This window comes from Rhinopithecus bieti, unplaced genomic scaffold, assembly GCF_001698545.2.
Source record: "Rhinopithecus bieti isolate Rb0 unplaced genomic scaffold, ASM169854v2 scaffold_13259, whole genome shotgun sequence".
In the NCBI taxonomy this organism is placed as follows: Eukaryota; Metazoa; Chordata; class Mammalia; order Primates; family Cercopithecidae; genus Rhinopithecus; species Rhinopithecus bieti.
Window position 1 is genome coordinate 722986 of NW_016807544.1, and position 24905 is coordinate 747890.

The 24905-nt window shown below is 36.9% G+C and overlaps 1 protein-coding gene across 1 annotated transcript in view; it reads left to right on the forward strand.

Moving 5' to 3' along the window:
* PCNX1 (pecanex 1) overlaps positions 1–24905 on the forward strand; it is a 213885-nt gene that overhangs the window by 134615 nt on the left and 54365 nt on the right. The window contains 8 exon segments of the mRNA XM_017882758.1: positions 768–860; positions 8305–8455; positions 10146–10287; positions 10987–11164; positions 13680–13788; positions 14900–15029; positions 18469–18527; positions 20638–20853. Coding sequence (XP_017738247.1) covers positions 768–860; positions 8305–8455; positions 10146–10287; positions 10987–11164; positions 13680–13788; positions 14900–15029; positions 18469–18527; positions 20638–20853 — 1078 coding nt within the window.

Genomic DNA, 24905 nt, shown 5'->3' on the forward strand with positions numbered 1-24905 from the left:
ACTGCACTCCAGCCAGGGCAACATAGTGAGACCCTGTCTCAAAAACAAATGAAACAAATGAAAAATTACAGTACCTTAATGTACCTTATTTCCTTTCCCCGTATGTAAAAGTAAAACTTACAGACCAATGGGGGAATAAAATCTTCATTCTAAAAGACTTTATTGCAATATGTTATATGGCATGCAGAATTAGATAAGTTGTTCATTTCTTTAGTATTACAGTGTCAAAGCCAAAATATGAGGAAATTGAGGAAGAAAATAAGATTTTTTGTGGTTAATATGTATAAGAAATCTAGAAGTGTGGCCAGGTGTGGTGGCTCACACCTGTAATCCCAGCGCTTTGGGAGGCCAAGATGGGCGTGTCACTTGAGGTCAGGAGTTAGAGATCAGCCTGGCCAACACGGTGAAACCCTGTCTCTACTAAAAATACAGAAAATTACCCAGGTATGGTGGGGCGTGGTGGCATGTGCCTATAGTCCCAGCTGCTTGGGAGACTGAGGCAGGAGAATCGCTTGAACCCAGAAGGTAGAGGTTGCAGTGAGCTGAGATTGTCCCACTGCACTCCATCTTAGAGAGAGAGAAAAGAGAGAGAGAGAGAATGAATCTAGAAGTGTAAAAGTATCAATGAAAATTCTTTTTTTTTTCTTTAATACTGACTGAGCTAGCCTGGCAAAAAGTTAATTCTTAAACTGTGCCAATTGGGAATAAAGGTAAAAGATTTTTAAAATTTTAATGTAATTGTTTAATAATTCTTTTTTTCCCTCCAGAGTGAGCGATTACAGTCTGACCTGGTAGTATGCATTGTAATTGGTGTGCTGTATTTTGCTATTCATGTAAGCACAGTCTTCACAGTATTGCAGGTAAGGAATCATTTTCTCCTTCTATTTATTTGTTTGTTTGAGACAGGGTTTCACTCAGTCACCCAGGCTGGGGTGCAGTGTTGTGATCACAGTTCATTGTAACCTTGAACCCCCGGGTTCAAGCGATCCTCCCACTCAGCCTCCCAAGCAGCTAGGACTACAGATGTGCACCACCACACCAGGCTAATTTAAATAATTTGTTGTTATTGTTGTTTTTTGTAAAAACTGAGTCTTATTGTGTTGCCCAAGCTGGTCTCAAACTCCTGGGCTCAAGCAATTCTCCTGTCTCAGTTTCCCAAAGTACTAGAATTACAGCTGTGAGCTACTGCACCCAACCTGTGTATGTTTAGATACACAAATATTTGCCATTGTGTTATAGTCGCCTACAGTATTCAGTACAGTAACATGCTGTACATTTTTGTAGCTTAAGAGCAATAGGCTCTACCACATAGCCTCAGTGATAGTAGGCTATACTGTCTTGTCTGTGTAAGTACACTCTGATGTTTGCACGATGATGACATTTCCTAGCTACACATTTCTCATAATGTATCCTATTGTTAAGCAGCACATGACTGTAATTTTGTTTGGACTCATTTCTGATTAGATTTTAATGTTTGTCCGTAGTGCTGAAATATATGACTTTTTATTTTTTTTTTATCAACAAATACTTATTTTCTCATGATTTCTCTGGATTATGAATCTGGGAGTGGCTTTGCTGGATGATTCTAGCTCCGGATCTTTCATGATGCTACAATCATCTGAGGTTCACTGTTTACAGGCCTCAGTTCCTTCTGATTATTGGCTGAAGACCTCAGTTCCCCTCCATGTGGTCCTCACCATAGGCTGCCTAACTGTACTCATAAAATGGCAGCTGGTTTCCCCCAGAGCAAGTGATCCTTGAGAGAGAAAGCCCAAAACAGGAGCTGTACTGTTTTATAACCTGGTATTGGAAATGACATGCCACAGTTTCTTCCATATTCTGTTGTGCACATAGACTAACCTTGGTACATTGTGAGAAGAGAATATACTCGAGTATAAAAGCAAGAGGCAAGGATCATGGGAACCATTTCAGAAGCTGACTACCACAGTCCATCAGTAGACCACCATGATCAACATCCCTTCTAAATGCAAAGTGCACATACCCTCTCCTATATCCCCCAAAAGTCTCATTCCAGTATAGTTGGAAGTCTAGAACATTATAATCTAAATCAGGTTCAGGTATGGGTAAGGCTTCTTAGGTGTTGTTCCTTAAGTACAGCTCATCAAGGACTATTTCTTTCATCTGTAGGCCATGTAATTACCATATTTAGTGCCCTACATTATTTTGTGCATATCCATGTTTCCATTTGGTGTCATTTTTCCTCCTGCTTGAAAGATTTCCTAGGACATTTCTTTTTTACTTAGGGACGAAGTCTCACTATGTTTCCCAGGCTGGTCTGGAACTCCTGAGCTCAAGTGATCCTCCCGCCTTGGCCCCAAAGTGCTAGGACTACAGGCATGAGCCACTGCACCTGGCTTCCTCTCCAGTTTAAAATCCCCCTTTCTTGCTGTCCTGGGACATTTCTTGTAGTGAAAATCTGCAACTTTCCTTAGCTTTTGTAGGTCTGAATGAGTCCTTATTTCACCATTGGTATTGAAAGATACTTCATTGGGTATAAAATTCTAAGATGACAGGTTTTTTCTCTTTTAGTACATGAAGATGTTGCTCCACTGTCTTCTCCCTTTTATTGCTTCTGACTGAATTTATTCCTATGTAGATAACTTTTTTCTCTACTGCTTGAAGATTATCTTTTTATCACTAGTTTTTAGAAATTTGATTATGATGTACGTTCACATAGTTTTCTTCATGTCTTTGTGCTTGGGGTTTATTGAATCTGTGGTTTATAGTTTTTTTTTTTTTGAGATGGAGTCTTGCTCTGTCGCCCAGGCTGGAGTGCAGTCGCCGGATCTCAGCTCACTGCAAGCTCTGCCTCCCGGGTTTACGCCATTCTCCTGCCTCAGCCTCCCAAGTAGCTGGGACTACAGGTGCCCGCCACCTCGCCTGGCTAGTTTTTTGTATTTTAGTAGAGACGGGGTTTCATCATGTTAGCCAGGATGGTGTCGATCTCCTGACCTTGTGATCCGCCCGTCTCGACCTCCCAAAGTGCTGGGATTACAGGCTTGAGCCACCGTGCCCGGCCTATAGTTTTTATTAAATTTGGAAAATTTTGGCCATTATTTCTCTAGACATTCTTCATTTTTTTCAGAATGGGTGTATATTTTTATGGGTTACATGAGATACTTTGATACAGTCATGCAATGTGTAGTAATCACATGGTAAATGGGGTATTCATCCCCTCAAGCATTTGTCCTTTGTGTTATGATCCAGTTATTACTCTTAGTTATTTTTAATGTACAATTAAATGATTATTGGCTGTAGTTACCCATTGTGCTATCAAGTACTAGCTCTTACTCATTCTTTCTTCTACTTTTTGTACCTATTAACCATCACTGTCTCCCCCCCCACCCCTACTACCCTTCCCAGTCTCTGATAACCATCCCTCCTTCCACTTTCTATTTCCATGAGTTCATTTGTTTTAATTTTTAGCTTCCACAAATAAGTGAAAACATGTGAAGTCTGTCTTTCTGTGCCAGGCTTATTTCACTTAACATAATGACCTCCAGTTCCATCCATGTTATAGCAAATGACAGAATCTCATTCTTTTTTATGGCTGAATAGTACTCCATCATGTATATGTACCGCATTTTCTTCATTCATTCATCTGTTGATGGACACTTAGGTTGCCTCCAGATCTTGGCTGATATGAACAGTGCTGCAACAAACATTGAGTACAGATATCCCTTCAATAAAATTGATTTCCTTTCTTTTGAGTATATATCCAGCATTGGGATTGCTGGATAATATGGTAACTCTATTTTTAGTTTTCTCAGGAACTTCCAAACTGTTCTCCATAGTGGTTTTACTAATTTATATTCCCACCAACAGTGGAAGAATTCAGCAGTGAAGCCATCTGGTCCTGGGCTTTTCTTTATTGGGTGACTTTTTGTTATGGCTGCTATCTTTTTACTTGTTATTGGTCTGTTCAGCTTTTGGATTTCTTCATTGTTCAATCTTGTTAGGTTGTATGTGTCTAGGACTTAATCCATTTTCTCTAGATTTTCCAATTTATTCGCATATAGTTGCTCATAGTAGCCACTAATGATACTCTGAATTTTTGCACTATTAGTTGTAATATCTCCTTTTTCATCTCTGATTTTATTTATTTGGGTCTTTCTTTTCTGGCTAAAGGTATGTCAATTTTATCTTTTCAAAAGCTAACTTTTTGGTTCCTTGATCTTTTGTATTGTTTCTTCATTTTAATTTAATTTATTTCTGTTCTTACCTTTCTTAGGTCCTAGTTCCTGGAGATACATCATGAGGTTGTTTGAAGTCTTTCTACTTTTTTGATGGAGGCATTTATTGCCTATATACTTTACTATACTATACTGTACTATACTATATTGTACTATACTATACTATACTATACAGTACACTTCCCTTTAGCATTGCTTTTGCTATATTCCATAGGTTTTAGTACGTTGTATTTTCGTTTGTATTGGAAATTTTTAAATTTTATTTTCAGTTTCTTCATTGACCCAGTTTTCATTCAGAAGCACATTATTTAATATCTGTTTAATTGTACAGTTTCCAAAGTTCCTCTTGTTATTTATTTTTATTTTATTTCATAATGGTCTGAGAAGATACTTCATATGATTTCAATTTTAAAAAATTTGCTGAGACTTGTTTCGTTGCATAGCATATAGTCTGTCTTGGAGAAGGTCCCATGTGTTAATGAGGACAATGTGTATTCTACAGCTATTGGATGACATAAATGTCTGCTAGGTCTGTTTGTTCTATAGTGCAGACTAAGTCTGATATTTCTTTGTTGATTTTCTGTCTAGGTGATCTGTGCAATGTTGAAATTGAGGCGTTGATGTTCCCAACTATTATTCTATTGGGGTCTATCTCATTAGCTTTAATAATATTTGCCTTATGTATCGGGTGCTCTGGTGTAGGGTGCATATGTCTTTATTGTTGTTATACCCTTTTCTGAATTGATCCTTTGTTATTTATTTATTTTTTTGAGACAGAGTCTCGCTTTGTCACCCAGGCTGGAGTGCAGTGGTGCGATCTCAGCTCACTGCAAGTTCCGCCTCGCGGGTTCACGCCATTCTCCTGCCTCAGCCTCCTGAGTAGCTGGGACTACAGGTGCCTGCCACCGCACCCAGCTAATGTTTTGTATTTTCAGTAGAGACGAGGTTTCACCGTGTTAGCCAGATGGTCTCAATCTCCTCACCTCGTGATCGACCTGCCTTGGCCTCCCAAAGTGCTAGGATTACAGGCATGAGCCACTGTACCCGGCCAATACCTTTATTATTATTATAATGACCTTCTTTGTCTCTTTTCATGTCTTTTGACTTGCAGTTTATTTTGCCTAATACAAGTATAGTTCTGCCAGTATGCTTTTAGTTTCTGTTTGTCTGGAATATATTTTTAAATGTCTTCTCTTTCAATCTATGTGTGTGTCTACAGGTCTACAGGGGAAGTTAGTTTCCTGTAGGCAGCATATAATTTGACTGTTTTTTTTTTAAATTCAAGCAGACTATATTTTTATTTATTTATGTTGATATCAGGGTACACATCTGGACAGTCTATATCTTTTAACTGGGGAATTTAAGCCATTTACATTCAAGGTTTTTTGCTAGGTGAAGGCATGCTCCCATCATTTTGTTCATTGTTTTCTGAATATTTTATATATCCTTTGTTCCTTTCTTCCTCTTTTATTGTTTACTCTCCAATTTGATTGGTTTTTTGTAGTAATAACATTTGACTTTTTTTAAAAAAAATCATTCGTTTATCTTCTTTACCCATGTTTTTATCCTTTCATGTGTTTTCATGATGGTAGATATCATCCTTCTGCTTCTAATTATAGGACTCATTAATTTCTTGTGGAGCCAGTCTAGTGGTAATAAATTCTCTTAGTCTTTGCTTTTTGGTAAATATGTTATTTCTCCTTTGATTTTGAAGGATAAAGCTTTTCTTGGTATAGTATTTTTAGCTGAGAGTTTTTTTCTTTCAGCACTTTGAATGTGTCACCTCATTTTCTTCTGGCTAGTGAGGTTTCTACTGAGAAATTAGACGTTAGTCTATTGGGGGTTTCCTTGTATATAACTTAACCCTTTTCTCTTGCTGTTTTCAGAATTCTCTTTTGGTCTTTGACTTTTGACGGTTTGACTATAATGTGCCTTGGAAAAGACCTTACTGGGTGAATTGTATTTGAGAACTTTGTGCTTCCTGTATCTAGATGTCTAAGGCTTGGGAAGTGTTCAGCTATTATTTCCTTAAATAGGCTTTCTATGCCTTTGCTCATTTCTTCTAGAAACTCCAAAATTCAAATATTTGGTCATTTTTGCAGTGTCATATATATCATGTGAGCTTTTTTTCCTTCCTTTCTTCCTTCTTTCCTTCCTTCCTTCTTTCCGTTTTTTTTTTTTTAAGATCCATCTTAAAGTTTAGAAATTCTTTCTTCTGCTAGATGTAATCTATTGTTGAAGCTCTTGCTTGTATTTTTTATTTCATTTGTTGAATTCTTGAGTTCCAGAATTTCTGTTTGGTTCCCTTTTATGATATATCTCTTTGTTGAGTTTCTCATTTAGATCATGAATTGTTTTCCTGATTTCTTTGTATTACTCTTATGTGTTCTCTTGTGTCTCACTGAGTTTCCTTCATATCGTTATTTTGAATTCTTTTTCAGACATTTCATAGATTTCCTTTTCTTTGGTATCTGTTACTGGAAAATTATTATGTTCCTTTGGAGGTGTTACATTTTCTTTTTCATGTTTCTTGTGTCCTTACATTGATACATCTGATATAACAGTTTTTCCAATTGTATGGATTGGCGTTTGGAGAGAAAGACTGTTTCCTTTAGATATATCTATAGTGTTGGTTGGACAGGATGCTTTGTCTTTGATTCTGGTTGTGCATGGTAGCGTACTCTCCATATGATTTCTTTGGCCATAATCGGTGTTAGTCATGTCTGTGAATTCCTCAGTGACTCAGGCTGCATTTGTTCATAGAGGCTGTGGTGAGGCATTGCTGGGGATACAGATGCTAGGCAGGCTAGTCCTCAGACACCAGTAGTGGCTGCAGTGGGTCAGGTATACTAGTCCTTGGCCCATGGATCGGCATACGTGGGTGCCTGTGGTGTTGGGTCTGGGCAGGCTGGTCCTTGAGTCTCCAGTCAGCATACTTGGCTATTGGTGGTAGCAGGGAAGAAAAGTTTTAAGATGCATACATCTTTCTAACAAATGACTTTTCTCCAGTATGAATCAGGATATGGCAGCTCAGATGGCAATACCTGTTGAAGGCCTTGCCACAACCTTCATAGTCACAAATGGTCTCTGTCCTGTGCACTTGTACAGGTATGCATCAAGCTTTTAGGCCTTGTTGTAATTGGTGATGCAATCCAGGAAGGAACAGATGACCCTGCTGCGAAGCATGAGGGGTAGCAGTGGAGAGACTGGGCTGGGCTCTTGCTGGCTGTGATGAACAGGTCAGTGATGGTTATAGATGACATTACCACAGTGAGCAAAGCCAGCGGCTGCAGGGCACCTGGGTCCTGGGTCTCTATGCCGTGGGACAGGTATACAGCCGTGTGCTAAGCCATGTACTGTGAACCAGTGCATGCAACCAACTGCTCCGGGTGGACCCCGCCTTACCCCATCATCTCTGCTACTGAAAACAATTTAATACATTGCTCTGAACATCTCGTAGAACATTCATGTAATAGGCAATACACCTTAGGCCACTCCCTCGTTATACAATAGTGTGACACCAGAGAAAGTAGTTAACACATTTCAAAATATCTGTAATATAGGAATAGTCACTAACTTTCAAGGCTGATTAGAACAATCTACATAATTTAGAAATGTTAACTGTAGAAAAATGTTTAGTTCTTTTTTTTTTTTTTTTTTCTTTTTTTTGAGACGGAGTCTCGCTTCTGTTGCCCCCGAGGCTGGAGGTGCAGTGGCCGAATCTCAGCCCTCACTGCAAGCTCCGCCTCCCGGGCTTTCACGCCATTTCTCCTGCCTCAGCCCTCCCGGAGTAGCTGGGACTACAGGCGCCTGCCACCTCGCCCGGCTAGTTTATTTTGTATTTTTAGTAGAGACGGGGTTTAGTAGAGATGGCCAGGATGGTCTCGATCTCCTGACCTCGTGATCCGCCCGTCTCGGCCTCCCAAAGTGCTGGGATTACAGGCTTGAGCCACCGCGCCCGGCCAGTTCTTATATTCTAAAATGGACATTGTCCATTATCAGATGGAAAACTGAACTGACAAATTAGAATTTCTACAGTAAGTCTCAGAATCACTCCTAATTTTATCACTTTTATTATTATTTTCTTTAGCCTGCCCTCAAGTATGTGTTGTATACATTGGTTGGCTTTGTGGGTTTTGTAACCCATTATGTGCTGCCTCAAGTTAGAAAACAGCTACCATGGCACTGTTTCTCTCATCCTCTGCTAAAGACACTCGAGTATAATCAATATGAAGTTCGAAGTAAGTATTTCATTAGCACTTTTCTTTTTAATACTCTGAGGTTTTCCCTTTGCTATATTGATAGATGATTGAATTAAATGAATATCATCACGGAACATTTGGCTTGTTTTTCTTTTGCTTAAGTTTGAAGCTGTTAATGAATCTAATCTTTTGCAGGATGCATTAATTTAGCTGAAATACGAGTGTCAGTGTTACAATGCCAATTTTCCACAGAAGAAACTTACTTCTCGCCTCTCTAAATTGTTCTTCACAGACTTCTCATTGATGAATCCTCTTTTGTATGTCCATTACTTCTCTTTCCTGACCCTACTCTTCCCCCTAATTAGTTTTCAGTGCCATACAAGCAATCCAGTCCTCTTTAAGGCCTCTCTACTTGAAATAGTTTTAACTTAATGCGTAGGGAGGTAGAAAGGTCTTTGTTCCTGTTTCTGTCAGAGACACTGTGTCCTACCAGAGAAGAGTGTAAAAGAGTTGACAACGTGAAAAGAAATTAAAAACATTTTTAATTGCTGTTATTAGTTCAGATTTGCAATAAAGTATAAAATGATGGAAAAGAGATAGAAGGCTAATTCACTCGCCAAGCTTTTTCCTTACCACTGTAAACCCTGACCTTTCTTTCCTGTTACAAGTATTCAGCTCTTGTTCATTGGCCCTATTATCTATAATATATTGTACTTCCTCAGTTTAGAGAAATAATAAATGTTCATACCTATGTCATAATTTATTGTATACCAATGATTATTAAATAAGCCAACTTTTTTCTCACACCTTTTTTTTTCAGTTAGCAAATTACTATAGAGTAAATCATTCAATTGCTTGAAGATAACTTTTTTAGAGAACTCTGAAGCCTTTGAAAGCTTCCTCAAAAAGGAAAATGACATGAAACTGCATAAGAATCTGGCCCATTTATACCATCAGGAAAATAACTCAGAATGAGATATGTTTTTAATGGTGAACTATTACTGCTTTCATATATAAATGATGACACATATCTAGTTTGTTTTAAAGACCAACACTTTTCATTAAAATAAATTATTGATCTTATTTTTTAAACCTTAGAACATTTAGTCTAAATACAAATTTTGAATCAGCATAACATTTTGACATTTATACTACTAACAGCAAAGTTGTTTTTTTTCTTGTACTGATTTTAGCAACTCAAAGAAAAAATATTATATCTTAGAGAACTTCCTAAAACCAGGTGATACTGTTTTCAGATAGCCAAAGAACCATGTTTTAAATCTTTCAGTTTATCCTAGACACTTTCCCTGATGAAATAATATTGTAGCATTGGAAAAAAATTTTTGGCAATGAAAATTGCTCTTAAGTGTGTGAATTCAAATCATATCGTATTTTTATTTTGGCTGGAAGGAGCAATCTAATGATCTTCAGTCATCTTTTTTCGATAAGTTATAAGCATAAATAAGAAAAGTTATGGTTAAAAACTGAGGTTTCAAGAATTAAAGTTTGAAACTCATCTAAATGATAAATCATGTCTAACTTGCTAATTTGTAAGTATCTGAGAGCTCACAGAAGTTGACAGTTGATTAAAGTACTGGCTTTTTAAAAACATTTTATTTGTAGTTTGGTACTAAATTTGAGTTGTAAAATTTTTCTTTCTCATCACATTGACAAACTACTTCATACGTTAGATGACATGTAGTCTTCTTGATTTATACTGCCTTGTTAGATGCAGCCACGATGATGTGGTTTGAGAAACTTCATGTGTGGCTTCTTTTTGTGGAGAAGAATATAATCTATCCATTGATTGTTCTCAATGAACTGAGCAGCAGTGCAGAGACAATTGCTAGTCCAAAGAAACTGGATACAGAGTAAGTGTAGTAGTCTTCTAATACTGTCTGACTACTGGGGGCTGTTATAAACAATGTCTTAAGTTGTTGATCAAATATTAAATAATTGTTTCCTTCATGCAAGGCACTGTGAGATTAAAAATTTAGGTGACATTTTGTCCTTGACTTCCCTTTTTTAAACATTTGTTTCTGCTGTTAGCATATTCTCTACTCCAGACATCTTATTGTCAATTGATATTTTATGAGAGGACATTTTAAAAATAAGGTTAATTTTTAATATTAGATGGCTATTTTGATGCACTGTGTATATTACACCATATAAATGGTCAGTTGCCTCCATAGTCATCTGATGAGCCTGCCTAATAGAGTAGGTACCTATTGTTGAGTCAGCATTAATGTTTTTCATTTGCTAAATGCAGTTGGTGTTAAAGTAATAGAAATACTGAGAAAATAGAAAATCAGATGTCAGAATTATAATACAATTATTTTTAAAACATGGTCCCTTATATAAAGGATGAGAATCATAATGAATAGAACTAAAAGGGAATAGTCAGATACTTTCAGGATGTGATTTACCTAGCTGTATACATCATTTTTGGATGCTTACATTTAATGTATATATTGTAGGCTTAGTAAAGTAAATGGTGAATTTTATTTTAAGTGACTGTCTCTTCTAATGTTTTCAGGCATGAGCTGATTTGTGTTTTCTTTGTGTCACAGATTAGGTGCTTTAATGATCACCATTGCTGGTTTGAAGTTGCTACGATCCTCTTTTAGCAGCCCTACATATCAGTATGTCACAGTCATCTTTACTGTGCTCTTTTTCAAATTTGACTATGAAGCTTTTTCAGAGACCATGCTGTTGGATCTCTTCTTTATGTCCATACTCTTCAACAAGGTAATTTATCACTGGAAGGAGTATCCTTCTCTATAAAAACTATCTCCCTGAGTTATATGCTATTTAGTCAGGATTTTTCTTACATTTCATTTGATTTATTATTGTTTAAGTTATCTCTCTTCAACCAGTTATTTAGGAGCACATTGGAATCCCTAAACAAAGATAGTTACTGTGATTTATAAAAGATATATTTCTTGCTATCACTGAGAAGATAGGATTAAGTTATATAAAACAATTAGAGAAACATTAATAAGTATATATTTTGAAATATATAGAATCTCTCAAAAGGTATATAGTTTTGAATAATTTTAGAAACAGAAGTGGTAATAATTGAATTGGGCTCTGTACCCCAGTGAAACAGGTAGATGCTGAGGAGATTGAGGCTAAGTGGGAGCAGTCAGAAATTAGATTGATGTGACATTTGCAGAATACTCTGAACTTTACAGGCTGCTGCTAAAATTCATTATCCACCCATAAGATAGATGTTCTTAGGCCTTTTACAAATTAGATGGTAAAACCTTGGTCCTCTGCCTCCTAACCCAAGAATCATTTTGCTGAATCACACTACCTTTCTCAATGAAATAGGCTATACAGTCAGATTATTTGTCAGTGAAATAGTGATTAAATTTCATGTTAACACTGACCACATCCAAAGGACTTTGACATATATTATCCTATTTGATAGGTAACAGAGAGCTGAAGCAAATGAACAGCTGCAAAACAATGAAATTCCAATTTTAGGGAAGTTAGCCTGGTCAGCCACATTTGGCTTCAGTTGGGGAAGAGAGAACCTAAAGGTACAGAGAACAGCTTAAGCGATAATGACAGTAATTCAGATGTGATAGTAGTCTGATCTAGGATGGGGAACAGTAAAAATGGAAAGCCGTTTCATTGATAGTCAATTTCAATTTTTGTGATAAATAGCTTTAAAATATTTCAGTATTATATCTGTTCAGTCACTAATTTGCATTTTTATCATTTATTTCCTCTTCTAGTGAGTATGGTTATTAACCAAAGGAGGAAGCCAGAAAGTTAATCAGAGAATTGTATAAAGAAGCATGTGGTTTCTCACAAACTCAAATATTTAGATTGAAAATTGTATTTCATCTTATACTGGTTGGAAAAAAGTGAAAGTTGCAGTAAAATATAAAGTAAATAATCTTTGAAATATAGTTGCTACACTTAACTGCATTAGTTTGGATTTTCTTAATACTTTTATTGTTAAATATATTTTTTAAAACAAAAAACTGTTTTAGAACTGTTCTAGATGCTTAAGCTACACCAATGAACAAAACAGAGAAAGCTGTCCCTTTGAGTTTGTATTCGAATTGGTCAGTAGATAGAATTTAACAGTGACAATCGGTAGTATTCAAGGGATTTCTTCAGATATATTTTTTACTTTAAGATATCATTGTAAGGTATATCATGGATTTAATAACCTTTTAAGAAAAATTACATGTATAAAAAAATCCCTTTACCTACCAACCGTTACATATTGTTACATATTGTTCTTTTCTTTAATATTTCAGTTAAAATTGAAGTACAGTTTGTTTCACACTTAGAATCTGAAGAAGTTTCTGAGTCATTGCTTTTAAGTCATTGTAATGGCATCATGATGATATATACACGCTGCTTTTACTTACCATGATCCTGATTACATTAGTGCCGAGCACTGCATAATTTTGAGTCATGGCAAAAATAATTTTGAATCATGGCAAAAATACTGCAGTTCATCTACATTTTTTAATTGGTTGGAGTTGTGATTTCTTTTTTTAAATTGGAAGTTAAGTAAGTTCATTTGTAAATCAGTTAAAGTATTTTAAAGGATGAGGGGATTGTTGCCTAATCATGCAGAGGCAGTCTTGGACAAGTACAGCAACTCTGATTCAGCATTGAAAAACTGTTCAACTGTAACATATCCAACCTTAAATAAAATTAAAATGTGTATCCTGTTTCCACTGATAGCAATTAAGGTTACGAACAGATGCCTAGCATACACAACTAAATTTTTATGGAAACAGGCGGTGACAACTGTATTACAGCTGCTGTTTTCACATTCCTTTTGACATTACATTTAAAACATACTCAGTTCCCATAGCAGTAAAATTTGCAGAAAATGTGTCTTAGAATAAAATAAATATATGTATTCTTTAGCTTTGCAAACATCTTGATTTTTTTTTTCAAGAACAATTATTTGCTTCCTACCTTACTTTGTTTTGCTGTAGTAGCATAATATGGCCAGTAGAGGGCATAGAATTTTTTTTTTTTTTTTTTTTTAAACAGATGAAACATAAATCCATATATAGCTACCTATCTTTACTTAGAAAGTGTCTTTACTCAGAAATAAGCATTTAGGCAGTTGATATATCTTTTCCTAGTATGCAAATGGCAAATAATTTCAATGCCATTTCCCTATTAGGAGGAAAATACATTTTACAGGTTTTTCATTTTCTAATTCAAATATCTGATAAGTTGTTTTTTTTTTTTACTGACAGCTATTCTTTTCCTCCTGCAGCTTTGGGAACTCCTTTATAAATTGCAGTTCGTGTATACCTATATTGCCCCGTGGCAGATCACATGGGGTTCTGCTTTCCATGCCTTTGCTCAGCCTTTTGCAGTTCCTCGTATCCTTCTAATTAAAGTTTAATAAGAATGGGCAGTCATATTCTTGACAAGAACGTTGGTTTATAGGCGTAATCTTTCACAGGCATAGATAAAGTTTACTGTGTAATAAATTGTCAAAAATTCATAATCTTGGCCGGGCGCAGTGGCTCACGCCTGTAATCCCAGCACTTTGGGAGGCCGAGGCAGGTGGATCACCTGAGGTTGGGAGTTTGAGACCAGCCTGACCAACATGGACAAACCCTGTCTCCACTGAAAATACTAAATTAGCCGGGTGTGGTGACACATGCCTGTAATCCCAGCTACTTGGGAGGCTGAGGCAGGAGAATCTCTTGAACCCAGGAGGTGGAGGTTGCATTGAGCCAAGATCGCGCCATTGCACTCCAGCCTGGGCAACAAGAGTGAAACTCTGTCTCAAAAAAAAAAAATCATAACCTTTTATATCCACACCTATACTGTTGATTGTTTAACTTGTATTAACATCTGTGGTCCACAGATCATCTGAACGTAAGAAAAGTATTCAGGTTTTGTAAAAAAGTAATGCTGATTTAAAATCTTACATTTGCATATGTGAATATTAAAGTCCAGGAATCTTTAATACATAAAAGAAATGTTTAGCATTATTTTTAATAAATGAAGGTACAAAACATTTTTTCATAATGTGATATGAAACTGATAGAATTAAACTTCTGTAAAAAATTTTCTACTCCCACTATTTCTTAGTATTTTCTAAATAGTAGTAAGGGTGTAAGGGTTAGTAACCGCATTGATATGGAAAGACAGACTTGTGATATCTGCAAGCTTTAGTTTTAACCTTGTGGAAAATTGAACTCTAACATCTCTTCCCAAGATTAATATATGAACTTTTACCAAATACGTATTAACAAATATTGATTTGGCTCCTTTGAAAACATCATACCAAGTTGAACTTTCTGTACGTCTTTCTGTTGGTGACCCCTTAATGGCTGCCCAGTGATACCTTCTTTTGTATTCTTCTGGTGACCCTCAGTTCTCTAATTGATGTAATCTAAATGTATCTGCTAGGTTTTTGTGAGGTGTTTTTGGCATCTGTGCTCAGATGAATTTCAGTGTCCTTAACTAGTTTTCCCATAGATTCAGCCATGCTGTTTATTCAGGCTGCTGTCTCGGCCTTCTTCTCTACTCCACTGAACCCCTTTCTGGGAAGTGCAATATTCATCACTTCATATGTCCGACCTGTGAAATTCTGGGAGAGAGACTATAAGTGAGTAAAGTAAAACACTTGAAAGACAATTTTATCTTTTCTGCTAGGAAAACTATTGACAGCATTATTATTAGAATTTATGGTTCGTAATTTATTGTGTTGAAATATTTGTTTTGCTAAAACTTTATAAATATTTTAAAATTTGAAAAGTATATAAAAAAAGAGGCCAGAGGAAATTACTTTTTATTTTTTATTTTTCTTGTCTTTTTTTTTAAACAGGATCTCATTCTGTTGCCCAGGCTGGAGTGCAGTGGTGCGTCTCGGCTCACTACAACCTCCGCCTCCTGGGCGCTCAAGTGATCCTCCTGCCTCAGCCTCCCGAATAGCAGGGACTAGAGGCTTGAGCCACCACGCCAGCTAATTTTGGTATTTTTTGTAGAGACGGAGTTTTGCCGTGTTGCCTATACTGCTCTCGAACTCCTGAGCTCAAGCGACCCACCTGCCTCAGCCTCCCAGAGTGTTAGGATTACAAGCTTCAGCCACTGTGCTCAACCATTTTTTTCTACTTAGAAGATATTTTTAAACATTGTTCTGATTGAATATGTTCATTTTTATATTTTTTTCTTTCAGTGATATTAGAATTATTTCACATTAATAATACTCTGCAACTTTATGCTATATGATATCATTATAACAGTCATCATAATGAGTTATAGTTTTTTTAGAAATACCCAGCTATTTCTAAAGCTAAATTTTATAGGTTATTTCTGCTATTTTCAGAAGATAAGTTTTAATGACCATCTTTATGCATGAATTATTTTCTCCGTTTAGGCTTAGTTCCTTGGGCTAGCTATTTAATCTAAAGCTTAGTAATTATGTTTGTATGTAATCTCTCCAAATTTCATTTTATTTCAGAAAACATTCCTAAAAGGGAATGCTTTTAGGAGTTACGAGTTATGGAGTATAAACATTTTAAAGGCTTTTAATATATATTAACACATTGGTTTAGAAAGAGCTTGTACTAATTCCTAATTCTATTGACCATCTCCATGACTGTCTTTCTCTCTATACTTTCACAAATTGGCATATTTAATAGGTGAAAATTGTAATCTCACCTTTTAAACAGTGGACTAGTTTGTAGGTTTGAAACTAAATCTCTGGTCCTTTATCTAAAACCACACATGGTATTTCCCATTTTGGTGAATTTCTGTGTTGTTTATTATTATTCTTCTGGACCAGTTAGCCCAAAGTAATGTTCAATGGCTGCAGTTCTTAACTTTTTGGATTTAGAACCCCTTTATACTCTTTTTTTTTCTTTTCTTTTTATTTTTTTGAGACAGAGTTTTGCCCTTGTCATCCAGGCTGGAATGCAATGGCACAATCGCGACTCACTGCAACCTCCGCCTCCCAGGTTCAAGCAATTCTCCTGCCTCAGCCTCCCGAGTAGCTGGGATTACAGGCGCCCACCAGCATGCCTGGCTAGTTTTTATATTTTTGGTAGAGATGGGTTTCACCGTGTTGACCAGGCTGGTCTTGAACTCCTGAGCTCAGGTGATCCACCCACTTCGGCCTCCCAAAGTGCTGGGATTACAGGTGTGAGCCACTGTGCCTGGTCTTATGCTCTTAAAAGTTATTGGAAACACTAGAGTTTTAAAAATATGGATTTTATCTACTAATATTTACTAGAGTGGGAAGAAAACTCAAAATTTCAACTGTTTACTTATTAACTAATTTAAAATAACAATGATGTATCTATTGTATATTTGTGTAAATAACATTTTAAAGTTATGAATAACTATATTTACACTCCCCCCAAAAATTAGCGAGAAGAGTGGCATTGTTATATAGTTTTGCAAATCTCTTAATGTCCGGCATATTAAAAGACAGCTGGATTCTCGTGTCTACCTATACATTCAATCATCTGCAGTATATTGTTTTGATTGAAGTATCTGAAGAAAAAAAATTCAGCTTCACACTCACCGTGTTGGCCAGGCTGGTCTGGAACTCCTGACCTGAAGTGATCCACCTGCCTTGGCCTCCCAAAGTCCTGGGATTACAGGCATGAGTCACCTTGCCCAGGCAAAAAAGAAGTATTCTAATAGCCTTTTAAGACAATCCTGGATATTTTTCTTTGATCTTTCACTGAAACCCAAGAAACGGGAACTTCTTAAAAGCTACTTGCAATATGGAATCTAAAACCATATCTGTGAACTTTTGGAACTATATTACATCAAAATCCACTCATCTGTCTTATACCCTGAATAGATCTTTTACCCATGCATAATTTTGTAACATTTTGTATTGGTCATTTGGAAAATACTACTTCACTGAGTAATGTAGATTTTCTAAATGTTGATACATTTTATTATGTAGTGATGTTTAAAATATGTTCATTGGTATCACCACCAATCAGAAAGAAATTTTAATTATTGGGAAGCTGTCAAGCTTATGGTGGTAGATAGGAGTTTCCCAAATTTTAATTTTTGTTTGAAAATTCGGATTTTTATTATTGTCAACAGGTATTGCTGGTTGTTTTCCTTGAAATAACAGGCTCACTTTCTTTATTTTGGGAAATATCTGTCAAATGACCACATCTAAATAATCTCACAATTTTCCATCAGGGTTAAGTAAAATGGTGTTCCAAGAAAAAAACACAGCTAGTTCATCTTGGAGTTCAAGCAGTTGCACAAATGCTTCCCCTCATGACAGCCATTGTACTTCAGAAGGCAGCAGAAGTGCTTCATATATATTTTCTCATTTTGCCATACAGAGTATTAAAAAGGCCTGTACTTTGAGTTGAGATTTAATAAGGTTGATACTTTTTATTGCTTCATTAGGGACATTTTTATGTGAAACTTGGATTTTTTGTTTGCTTTATTGTGCAAGTGTGGCAGCGAAGGGTAGAACAGTTTGGTGCTGCTGCCTTGATTCATGCCCAGGCACCGCAGTCTTACCCACCATTGCTTTAGTACCACCAGTGCAGTTGTCAACACAATGTAAAAAGCAAATAACAGCTCAGTGTTAACTTTGAAAATAGTTTTGATCTGGAAAACTGCCCAAAAGAGCCTTAGGTTCTATGGACCACATTTTGGGAACTACTGTTCCAAAGAACATTGCATCACTGAGCATTAATAGATTATACCTTCCTTTGGCAAAGAATGTTCTAACCTCTTTGAATTTTTAAGAACCATGTACAGTATACATTTTTTTTTATCCTGGTCAGCTTTTTTCTCACAGTGCGTGCATAGATATCTTTCCATACACTGTACAGTAAAAAAAAATCTGCTGTGTTTGTGTGTGGTGAAGGGGGGAGAATTTTAATTCCTAAAAGTGTGCTAATAAGGCGTTTTATCGTTATACTAATCACAGGTTTTTTCCAGAGATTTTCATAAAGTGGCAACCTTTATTTTATACATTTCCTATAGTTTCTCCCTCACTCTTAATTGTTAAATATTTTTTAATGTAAAGAAAGTTACTAAAAATGTTTTATTTTCTTTAGCACAAAACGAGTGGATCATTCAAATACCAGACTGGCTTCCCAGCTTGATAGAAATCCAGGTAATAGCTCTATTTGTGAATAAGGAAGCAAGTCTAAGGATTTGTTTTTTTTATATATATATGTTTATATTCACTCCTAACTTGTTGGGAATCCTCTATGAATCCCAAATATTCACTTTTAAAAACTAAATATTTGTTTTACTTTTGCAAAATATATATGAATTACAGTATCTACAATTTATATATCCATCGTTTATAAAATGCATCTTAAGAAAGCTTATAAGAATGAAAAATTCCATTCAAAGATAGTTCTTACATAGGTTAAAATGTAGAAAAATGGTTCAAATAAAACTGGTCAGATGTTTTCAAGGGTCTGCAGTCAGACTGACACATGTTTTATTAGTATGTTTCCTTCCACCCTTCCCTCAATGTTTAGGTCAATATTAATTTAATTTGATTCAGTTTATTGTGTACAGAGATGTCATCAAGTGGGGGCATATGCCAGTCAGGATAGAGCTTTAGTGGGTGACACCTTGCTGGTGTTACCATTATCTAAAGAATGGTTCTTAGTTTTGTCATTTGGGAAACATCATTTATTGGCCCACTCTAGTAATCTGTCACAGAGAATGAGAGATTAGCATATCAACCAGAACCTCAGTGTATTAATTTACTAAAATGAATATTACTCCCAAATACACTGGAATATTTGTGTCCATTTGACTCATAAATTCCCTCAAATCTGATTAATTCTCAGTGATAACATTGGACTAAGGAGAACTAGTTATTTGATACTAATGACCATCATCATCATGTTCTGGTAGAGAAAATAAGCATTTCAGCTCTAGTATGTGCTTGTAAGGGGCTAGTTTATCTTGCTGATGACACCATTCTGCATAACCAAAGGCCATGCCCTGAATCACTGTATACATTTTTGTGTTGTGTTGACATAGAATTGATACAGCCATTGTGTTGACATTAGAATTTGGAGTTTCCTTTCATTATTTTATTCAGTTAGACTAGGTTTAAAATAATTATTACACTTTGAATATCTTACCGTTCTGCAATACTATACTTGGGGCATGCATTTACAGATTATTGCTTTGCATGAGTTACTTCTAGAGATGGTCATATAATCTATTAAGTGATGTTTATTTTAATTCCTTCCCTCCGCCTCCTCCCTCCTCCGCCTCCCTCCTCCTTCCTCCCTCCCTCCCCCCCTTTGCCTTCGCTTACTTCCTTCCTTCCTTCCTTCCTTCCTTCCTTCCTTCCTTCCTTCCTTTCTCTCTTTTTCTTTCTCTTTCTTTCTCTTTTCTCTCTTCTCTTCTCTTCTCTTTTCTTTTTTTTTGACAGAGTCTCACTCTGTCACCCAGGCTGGAGTGCAGTGGCACAGTCACGGCTCACTGCAACCTCCACCTCCTGAGTTCAAGCGATTCTCCAGCCTCAGCCTCCCAAGTAACTGGGATTACAGGCGTGCACCATGATGCCCAGCTAATTTTTATATTTTTAATAGTGACAGGGTTTCGCCATGTTGGCCAGGTTAGTCTCCTGGCCTGAAGTGATCTGCCCACCTCAGCCTCCCAAAGTGCTGAGATTCCAGGCATGAGCCACCATGCCCAGCCTATCTTAATGTTTTTTTTTAAGGTTCTCTGTTGCTATATACAGTTTATTTCTGCTTAATATTAGCCATCTCAATATGGCTAATATTGACTAACCAACTTCTTTTCGATTGTCTTATTTGTTCAAATCTTGTATTATGTTTTATTTGTTCAAATCTTATATTATTTTATCTGCTTCCTTTACTAAATAGTCTTTTTGTTCTTCTTCTGAATTCTTTTATTTTTCTCATTTCTCTTGCATGGTTTTAATTATAAGGCATATTTGATTGAATAATTGCTAACTGTTGAAGAGGTCGAAAAGTCCTTAGATTGCGTCAAGTCAGATTCTCACATTTTGTGAATAAGAACCATAGATTCTGGGAGGTTATGTGACTTCTAAATCTAAATTCATTTTCCTGTGTTTTACTTATGTAGAAACTGTAAGGGTATGAATGTTATTTTCCTTGTCAAATAAATATAACCCTGTGCGAGAAGTTTTTAATATTTTTAACAGTCTTGTTTGTCAAGAGGACTTAAGGTGAAATTTAACTTTTTTTTAAAATCCCTTTTTATAGGATCAGATGACAACAATCTGAATTCCATCTTTTATGAGCATTTAACTAGATCCCTACAACACAGCCTGTGTGGTGATTTGCTACTAGGACGATGGGGAAACTACAGTACAGGGGACTGTTTCATCCTTGCCTCTGACTATCTCAATGCATTAGTACACCTTATAGAGATAGGCAATGGTCTGGTCACTTTTCAGCTGCGGGGACTTGAATTCAGAGGTAAGACATTCATTCACCTTTTATTTCTGTAGCATACTCCTGTGGTACCTTACTTTTACATGTTTCTATCTCAAACCAGAAGTTGTCATAGAATTAGATATTTGGGATTGTGGGTGAGAAAAGTTGTTAAAGAGTAAGTATTAGATTTTTTCACCCACATTGCATATTCCAAGAATCATATTTGCAGTATGGCTTTATATATAAAGGTAGTAGTGTTACTGTGTAATTGATTTGTTTTCCTGGATATGTTGAATTTCTGTTGTTCTGTGCTTGGTTTCTTGCTGGTCCCTTTTGTGACCAGTTGCATAAATTTGTTAGACGGCTAGCAGCATGGAATGCTGAATTTTTGTGTGAGGCAGAATAGTTAACTGAGTTACGTTCTTATAGACACCATGCTTTTGTCTTCAACAATTTTTTTAAATTGAGGTGAAATTCACATAAAATTAATGTTTAGAGCGAAGAAATCACAGGAGCATTTAGTACATTCACAGTGTTGGGCAGCCACCACCTCTGTCTCATTCCGAAGCATTTTCATCACTCCAAAATAAAACGCTGTACCCATTAAGCAGTTACTGGCCATTTTCCTTTCGATCAGCCCTCTGCAGTTTTATGTACTGATAAAGTTATTTCTTTACAGAAAATCATGCATTCAGAAACATCAACTTGATACTATCAATTCCTGTAAAACTGAATAACATGTAAGCACAAGTAGAAACTGGTTTCATAGGATGTTTCAAGTCCTGTTACTGAATATCTTTCCAGTGAAGGAAACATTTTGACTTAAGAGTTTTCAGAGAGTTTTTCATCTATTCGAAGTGCTTTGGAGCATTTTTAGTCTGGAATAGAAACAAGAAAGCATTTGATTAGAAAGAGGACGAAGCCAGATCTATAACCCCACAGCTTTATTTTCATCCTAGTGTTGCATGAGAAGGCTTGCACCTTAGCTATGGAGTGTCTATGTTAGTGGAGCAAGTACTAGTCTAGAAGTTACATTGTTGGCTAGAAATAAATCTTTAGCTATGCAGCACTCAATGGAGTAAATGTTGATGTTTACTTGTGATCTGTTTATAATCCATTCATATTCTCTCATCCTTGAAAATATCCTGTTCTTGTCTTATGAATATTTGTTTCTGCCTCTCCCATCAGAAGCCTAGGACCTTCCAGAGTCTTAACCCCAGGCTGTTCAAACCTAATCCAACTAGGCTCGTCCAAAAGTTAGCATACCTTTACGTAACACCATTCCTACTACTGCTGTGACTTTTAGCCTCCTTTTTAAGTTTTGGCACCTGAAGACTTCATCCTTATTTTAAATTTTAATTTAATTTTAAAACAAATGTGTTGGGAGGCTGTTTTATCTAACATTTCTACATATGTGAAATGGAAGGGGAGTGTTCTTCTTACCGTCTACTCACTTCATCATATTGATCAGTAGTTCTCCAAATCAGAAAAGTTATCCAGATTTTCAGTCTCTGGTATTGAGTAGATTCAGATAAACTTTTGGATAAATCTTTTGCTATGTAAATGCTAATTATTTGCCAATCGAAACTCAAATTTGAAAATACAGCAACCCTGACTATTAGAAATCCTATAGATTTGGGTAACAAGGGATACCTTTAATTCTTGACTCAGACATGAGCATTTATTTTCTTTAAGAGACAGGTGTCTTGCTCTGTCACCCAGGCTGGAATGCAGTGTCATGATCACAGCTCACTACATCCTCAAACTCCTGGGCTCAAGGAGTTGCCTCTTGCCTCAACCTCCTGAGCAGTTGGGACTACAGGTGCACATCACCACTCCTGGCTAATTTTTTTTTAATTTTAATTTTTGTAGAGATGGGAGTCTCACCATCTTGCCAAGACTGGTCTTGAACTCCTGAGCTCGAGTGACCCTCCTGCCTTGACCTCCCAAAGTACTGAGATTGTAGGTGCGAGCCACCACACCCAGCCGGGATTTTTTTAAAGACACATTTGATCATGGCATTCCTGTACCTAAAATTTTCCAGTGACTTCTCATTGCATTTAAGATAGAATTCAAATGCCCGAACACATCATATAGTACTCTGTGATCTGGCCTCTGCCACTTTCTCCATCCTCACTTTACAGCACTATCCATACTCACTGTAGCCACACTGCCCTTCTTGCAGTTTCTTAGATGTGCTAAATTCTTTACTAAGGACTCCTTATTGCCCTTCATTTTGCCAGAAAGTACCAGCCATCTCTCTTCCTCCCCTAATCCTCCGTCTGGCTAATTCCTTTGCCTGAATGTCGCTTTCTCAGAGAAGCCTTCTCTAGCCACCTATCGTATGTGATTATCTCATTTTACCATGTTTTTATTGTTAGATTCTTACACAGTCATGGGCTGCAGCAATGGACTGCATATATCAATCACAGTGGTCCCTTAAGATTATAATGGAGCTGAAAAATTCCTGTTAGTGACATCATAGCCATTCTGTCCTATCACAAAGCATTACCTGTGTTTATGATGATGCTGGTATAAACAAAACTGTGCTACCAGTCATGTAAAAATCTAGCACATACAATTATGTATACTACATAATACTAGGTAATGATAATAAACAACTATGCGTTTACTATATTATACTATACTTTTTATGGTTAGAATGTCCTCCTTGTACTTACAAAAAAAAAGTTTACTTTAGAACAGTATGTCTTGTTATGCCAGTGGCAGAGTCATACATCTCACGTTTACTGTGTCTCTTTATTGCATCATTTTCTCTGTATTTGATTTGATCTTGTGTCATTTTGTTTTATGGCCCCTACGTATACAAAATTCACAGCTAATGTTGCCGGGAAGAGGCCACATCGAGTAGATTGACCAGGAAGCTAAATTAAAAGTGGTTAAGGACTATGAAGGTGGCAAATCAGCAGTGGTTATTGCCAGGTAATTGTGTCCCATTCCATCATAGCTGTGATCTTGAAGAACAAGAGCAAAGTGACAGAAGCCATTAAAGGATCTGCTTCATTGAAGACAAAAAGATGAACAAAAATTTGAAAAGGGCCTAAATCATATATGGAAAAACTACTGAAGACCAGACACAGAAGCATATTATACCTCTCAGCATCACGACAATCACAGACAAAACAAAAAATCTGTTTGCGATATTGAAAGAAAAGGTTGAACACAACTACAGTGTTGAATTTTCTGCTAGCTCTGGGTGATTTTATTCAAGAATTGTTATTTATTGCATAATGTGAAAGCTGGTGAGTGGTGAGTCTGTAAATGCTGATGTGAAAGCAGCCGAAGAATTTTTGGAAACTCTAGATAAGCTGATTGTGAGGAAAATTACTTCACAGGGCAAATCATCAGTATAGATGAAAGCTTGCTATTCTGAAAACATACTGGAAAGGACTTTCATCCGTAAAGAGGCCAAGTCAATGCCAGCTTTCAAGTCATTAAGGACAGGATAACAGTCTTGCATGGGAGAAATGTTGCAGGTTACAGATGGATGCCCTTCATGATCTGGCCCTGTGAGAACCCCAGGGCCTTCAAGCTTATCACTAAGCACACACTGCCAGTGTATTGCAGGAGCAATAAGAAGTCTTGAATGACCCAGCTTTTCTTACTAGATGCCCTCCTGAATTGCTCTGCCAGCACAATGGAGAAGTACTGTTTGGAGAATAACATACCATTTAAGATTGTGCCTGTTCACCAGGAGAACATATCCCACACCTGGCCGGGAGGGTCCCACGCCCACGAAGCCTCCCTCACTGCTAACACAGCAGTCTGCCGCGATCTATCAGCAAGGCAGCAGCGAGGCTGGGGGAGGGGCGCCCGCCATTGCTGAGGCTTAAGTAGGTAAACAAAGCCGCTGGGAAGCTCGAACTGGGTGGAGCTCACAGCAGCTCAAGGAAGCCTGCCTGTCTCTGTAGTCTCCACCTCTGGGGACAGCGCACAGCTGAAGACCAACAGGGGAAGTAGCGGGAGCCGGTGCAGACGCGAACGACTCTGTCTGACAGCTTTGGGGAGAGCCGTGGATCTCCCAACGCGGAGGTTGAGATCTGAGAACGGACAGACTGCCTGCTCAGGTGTAT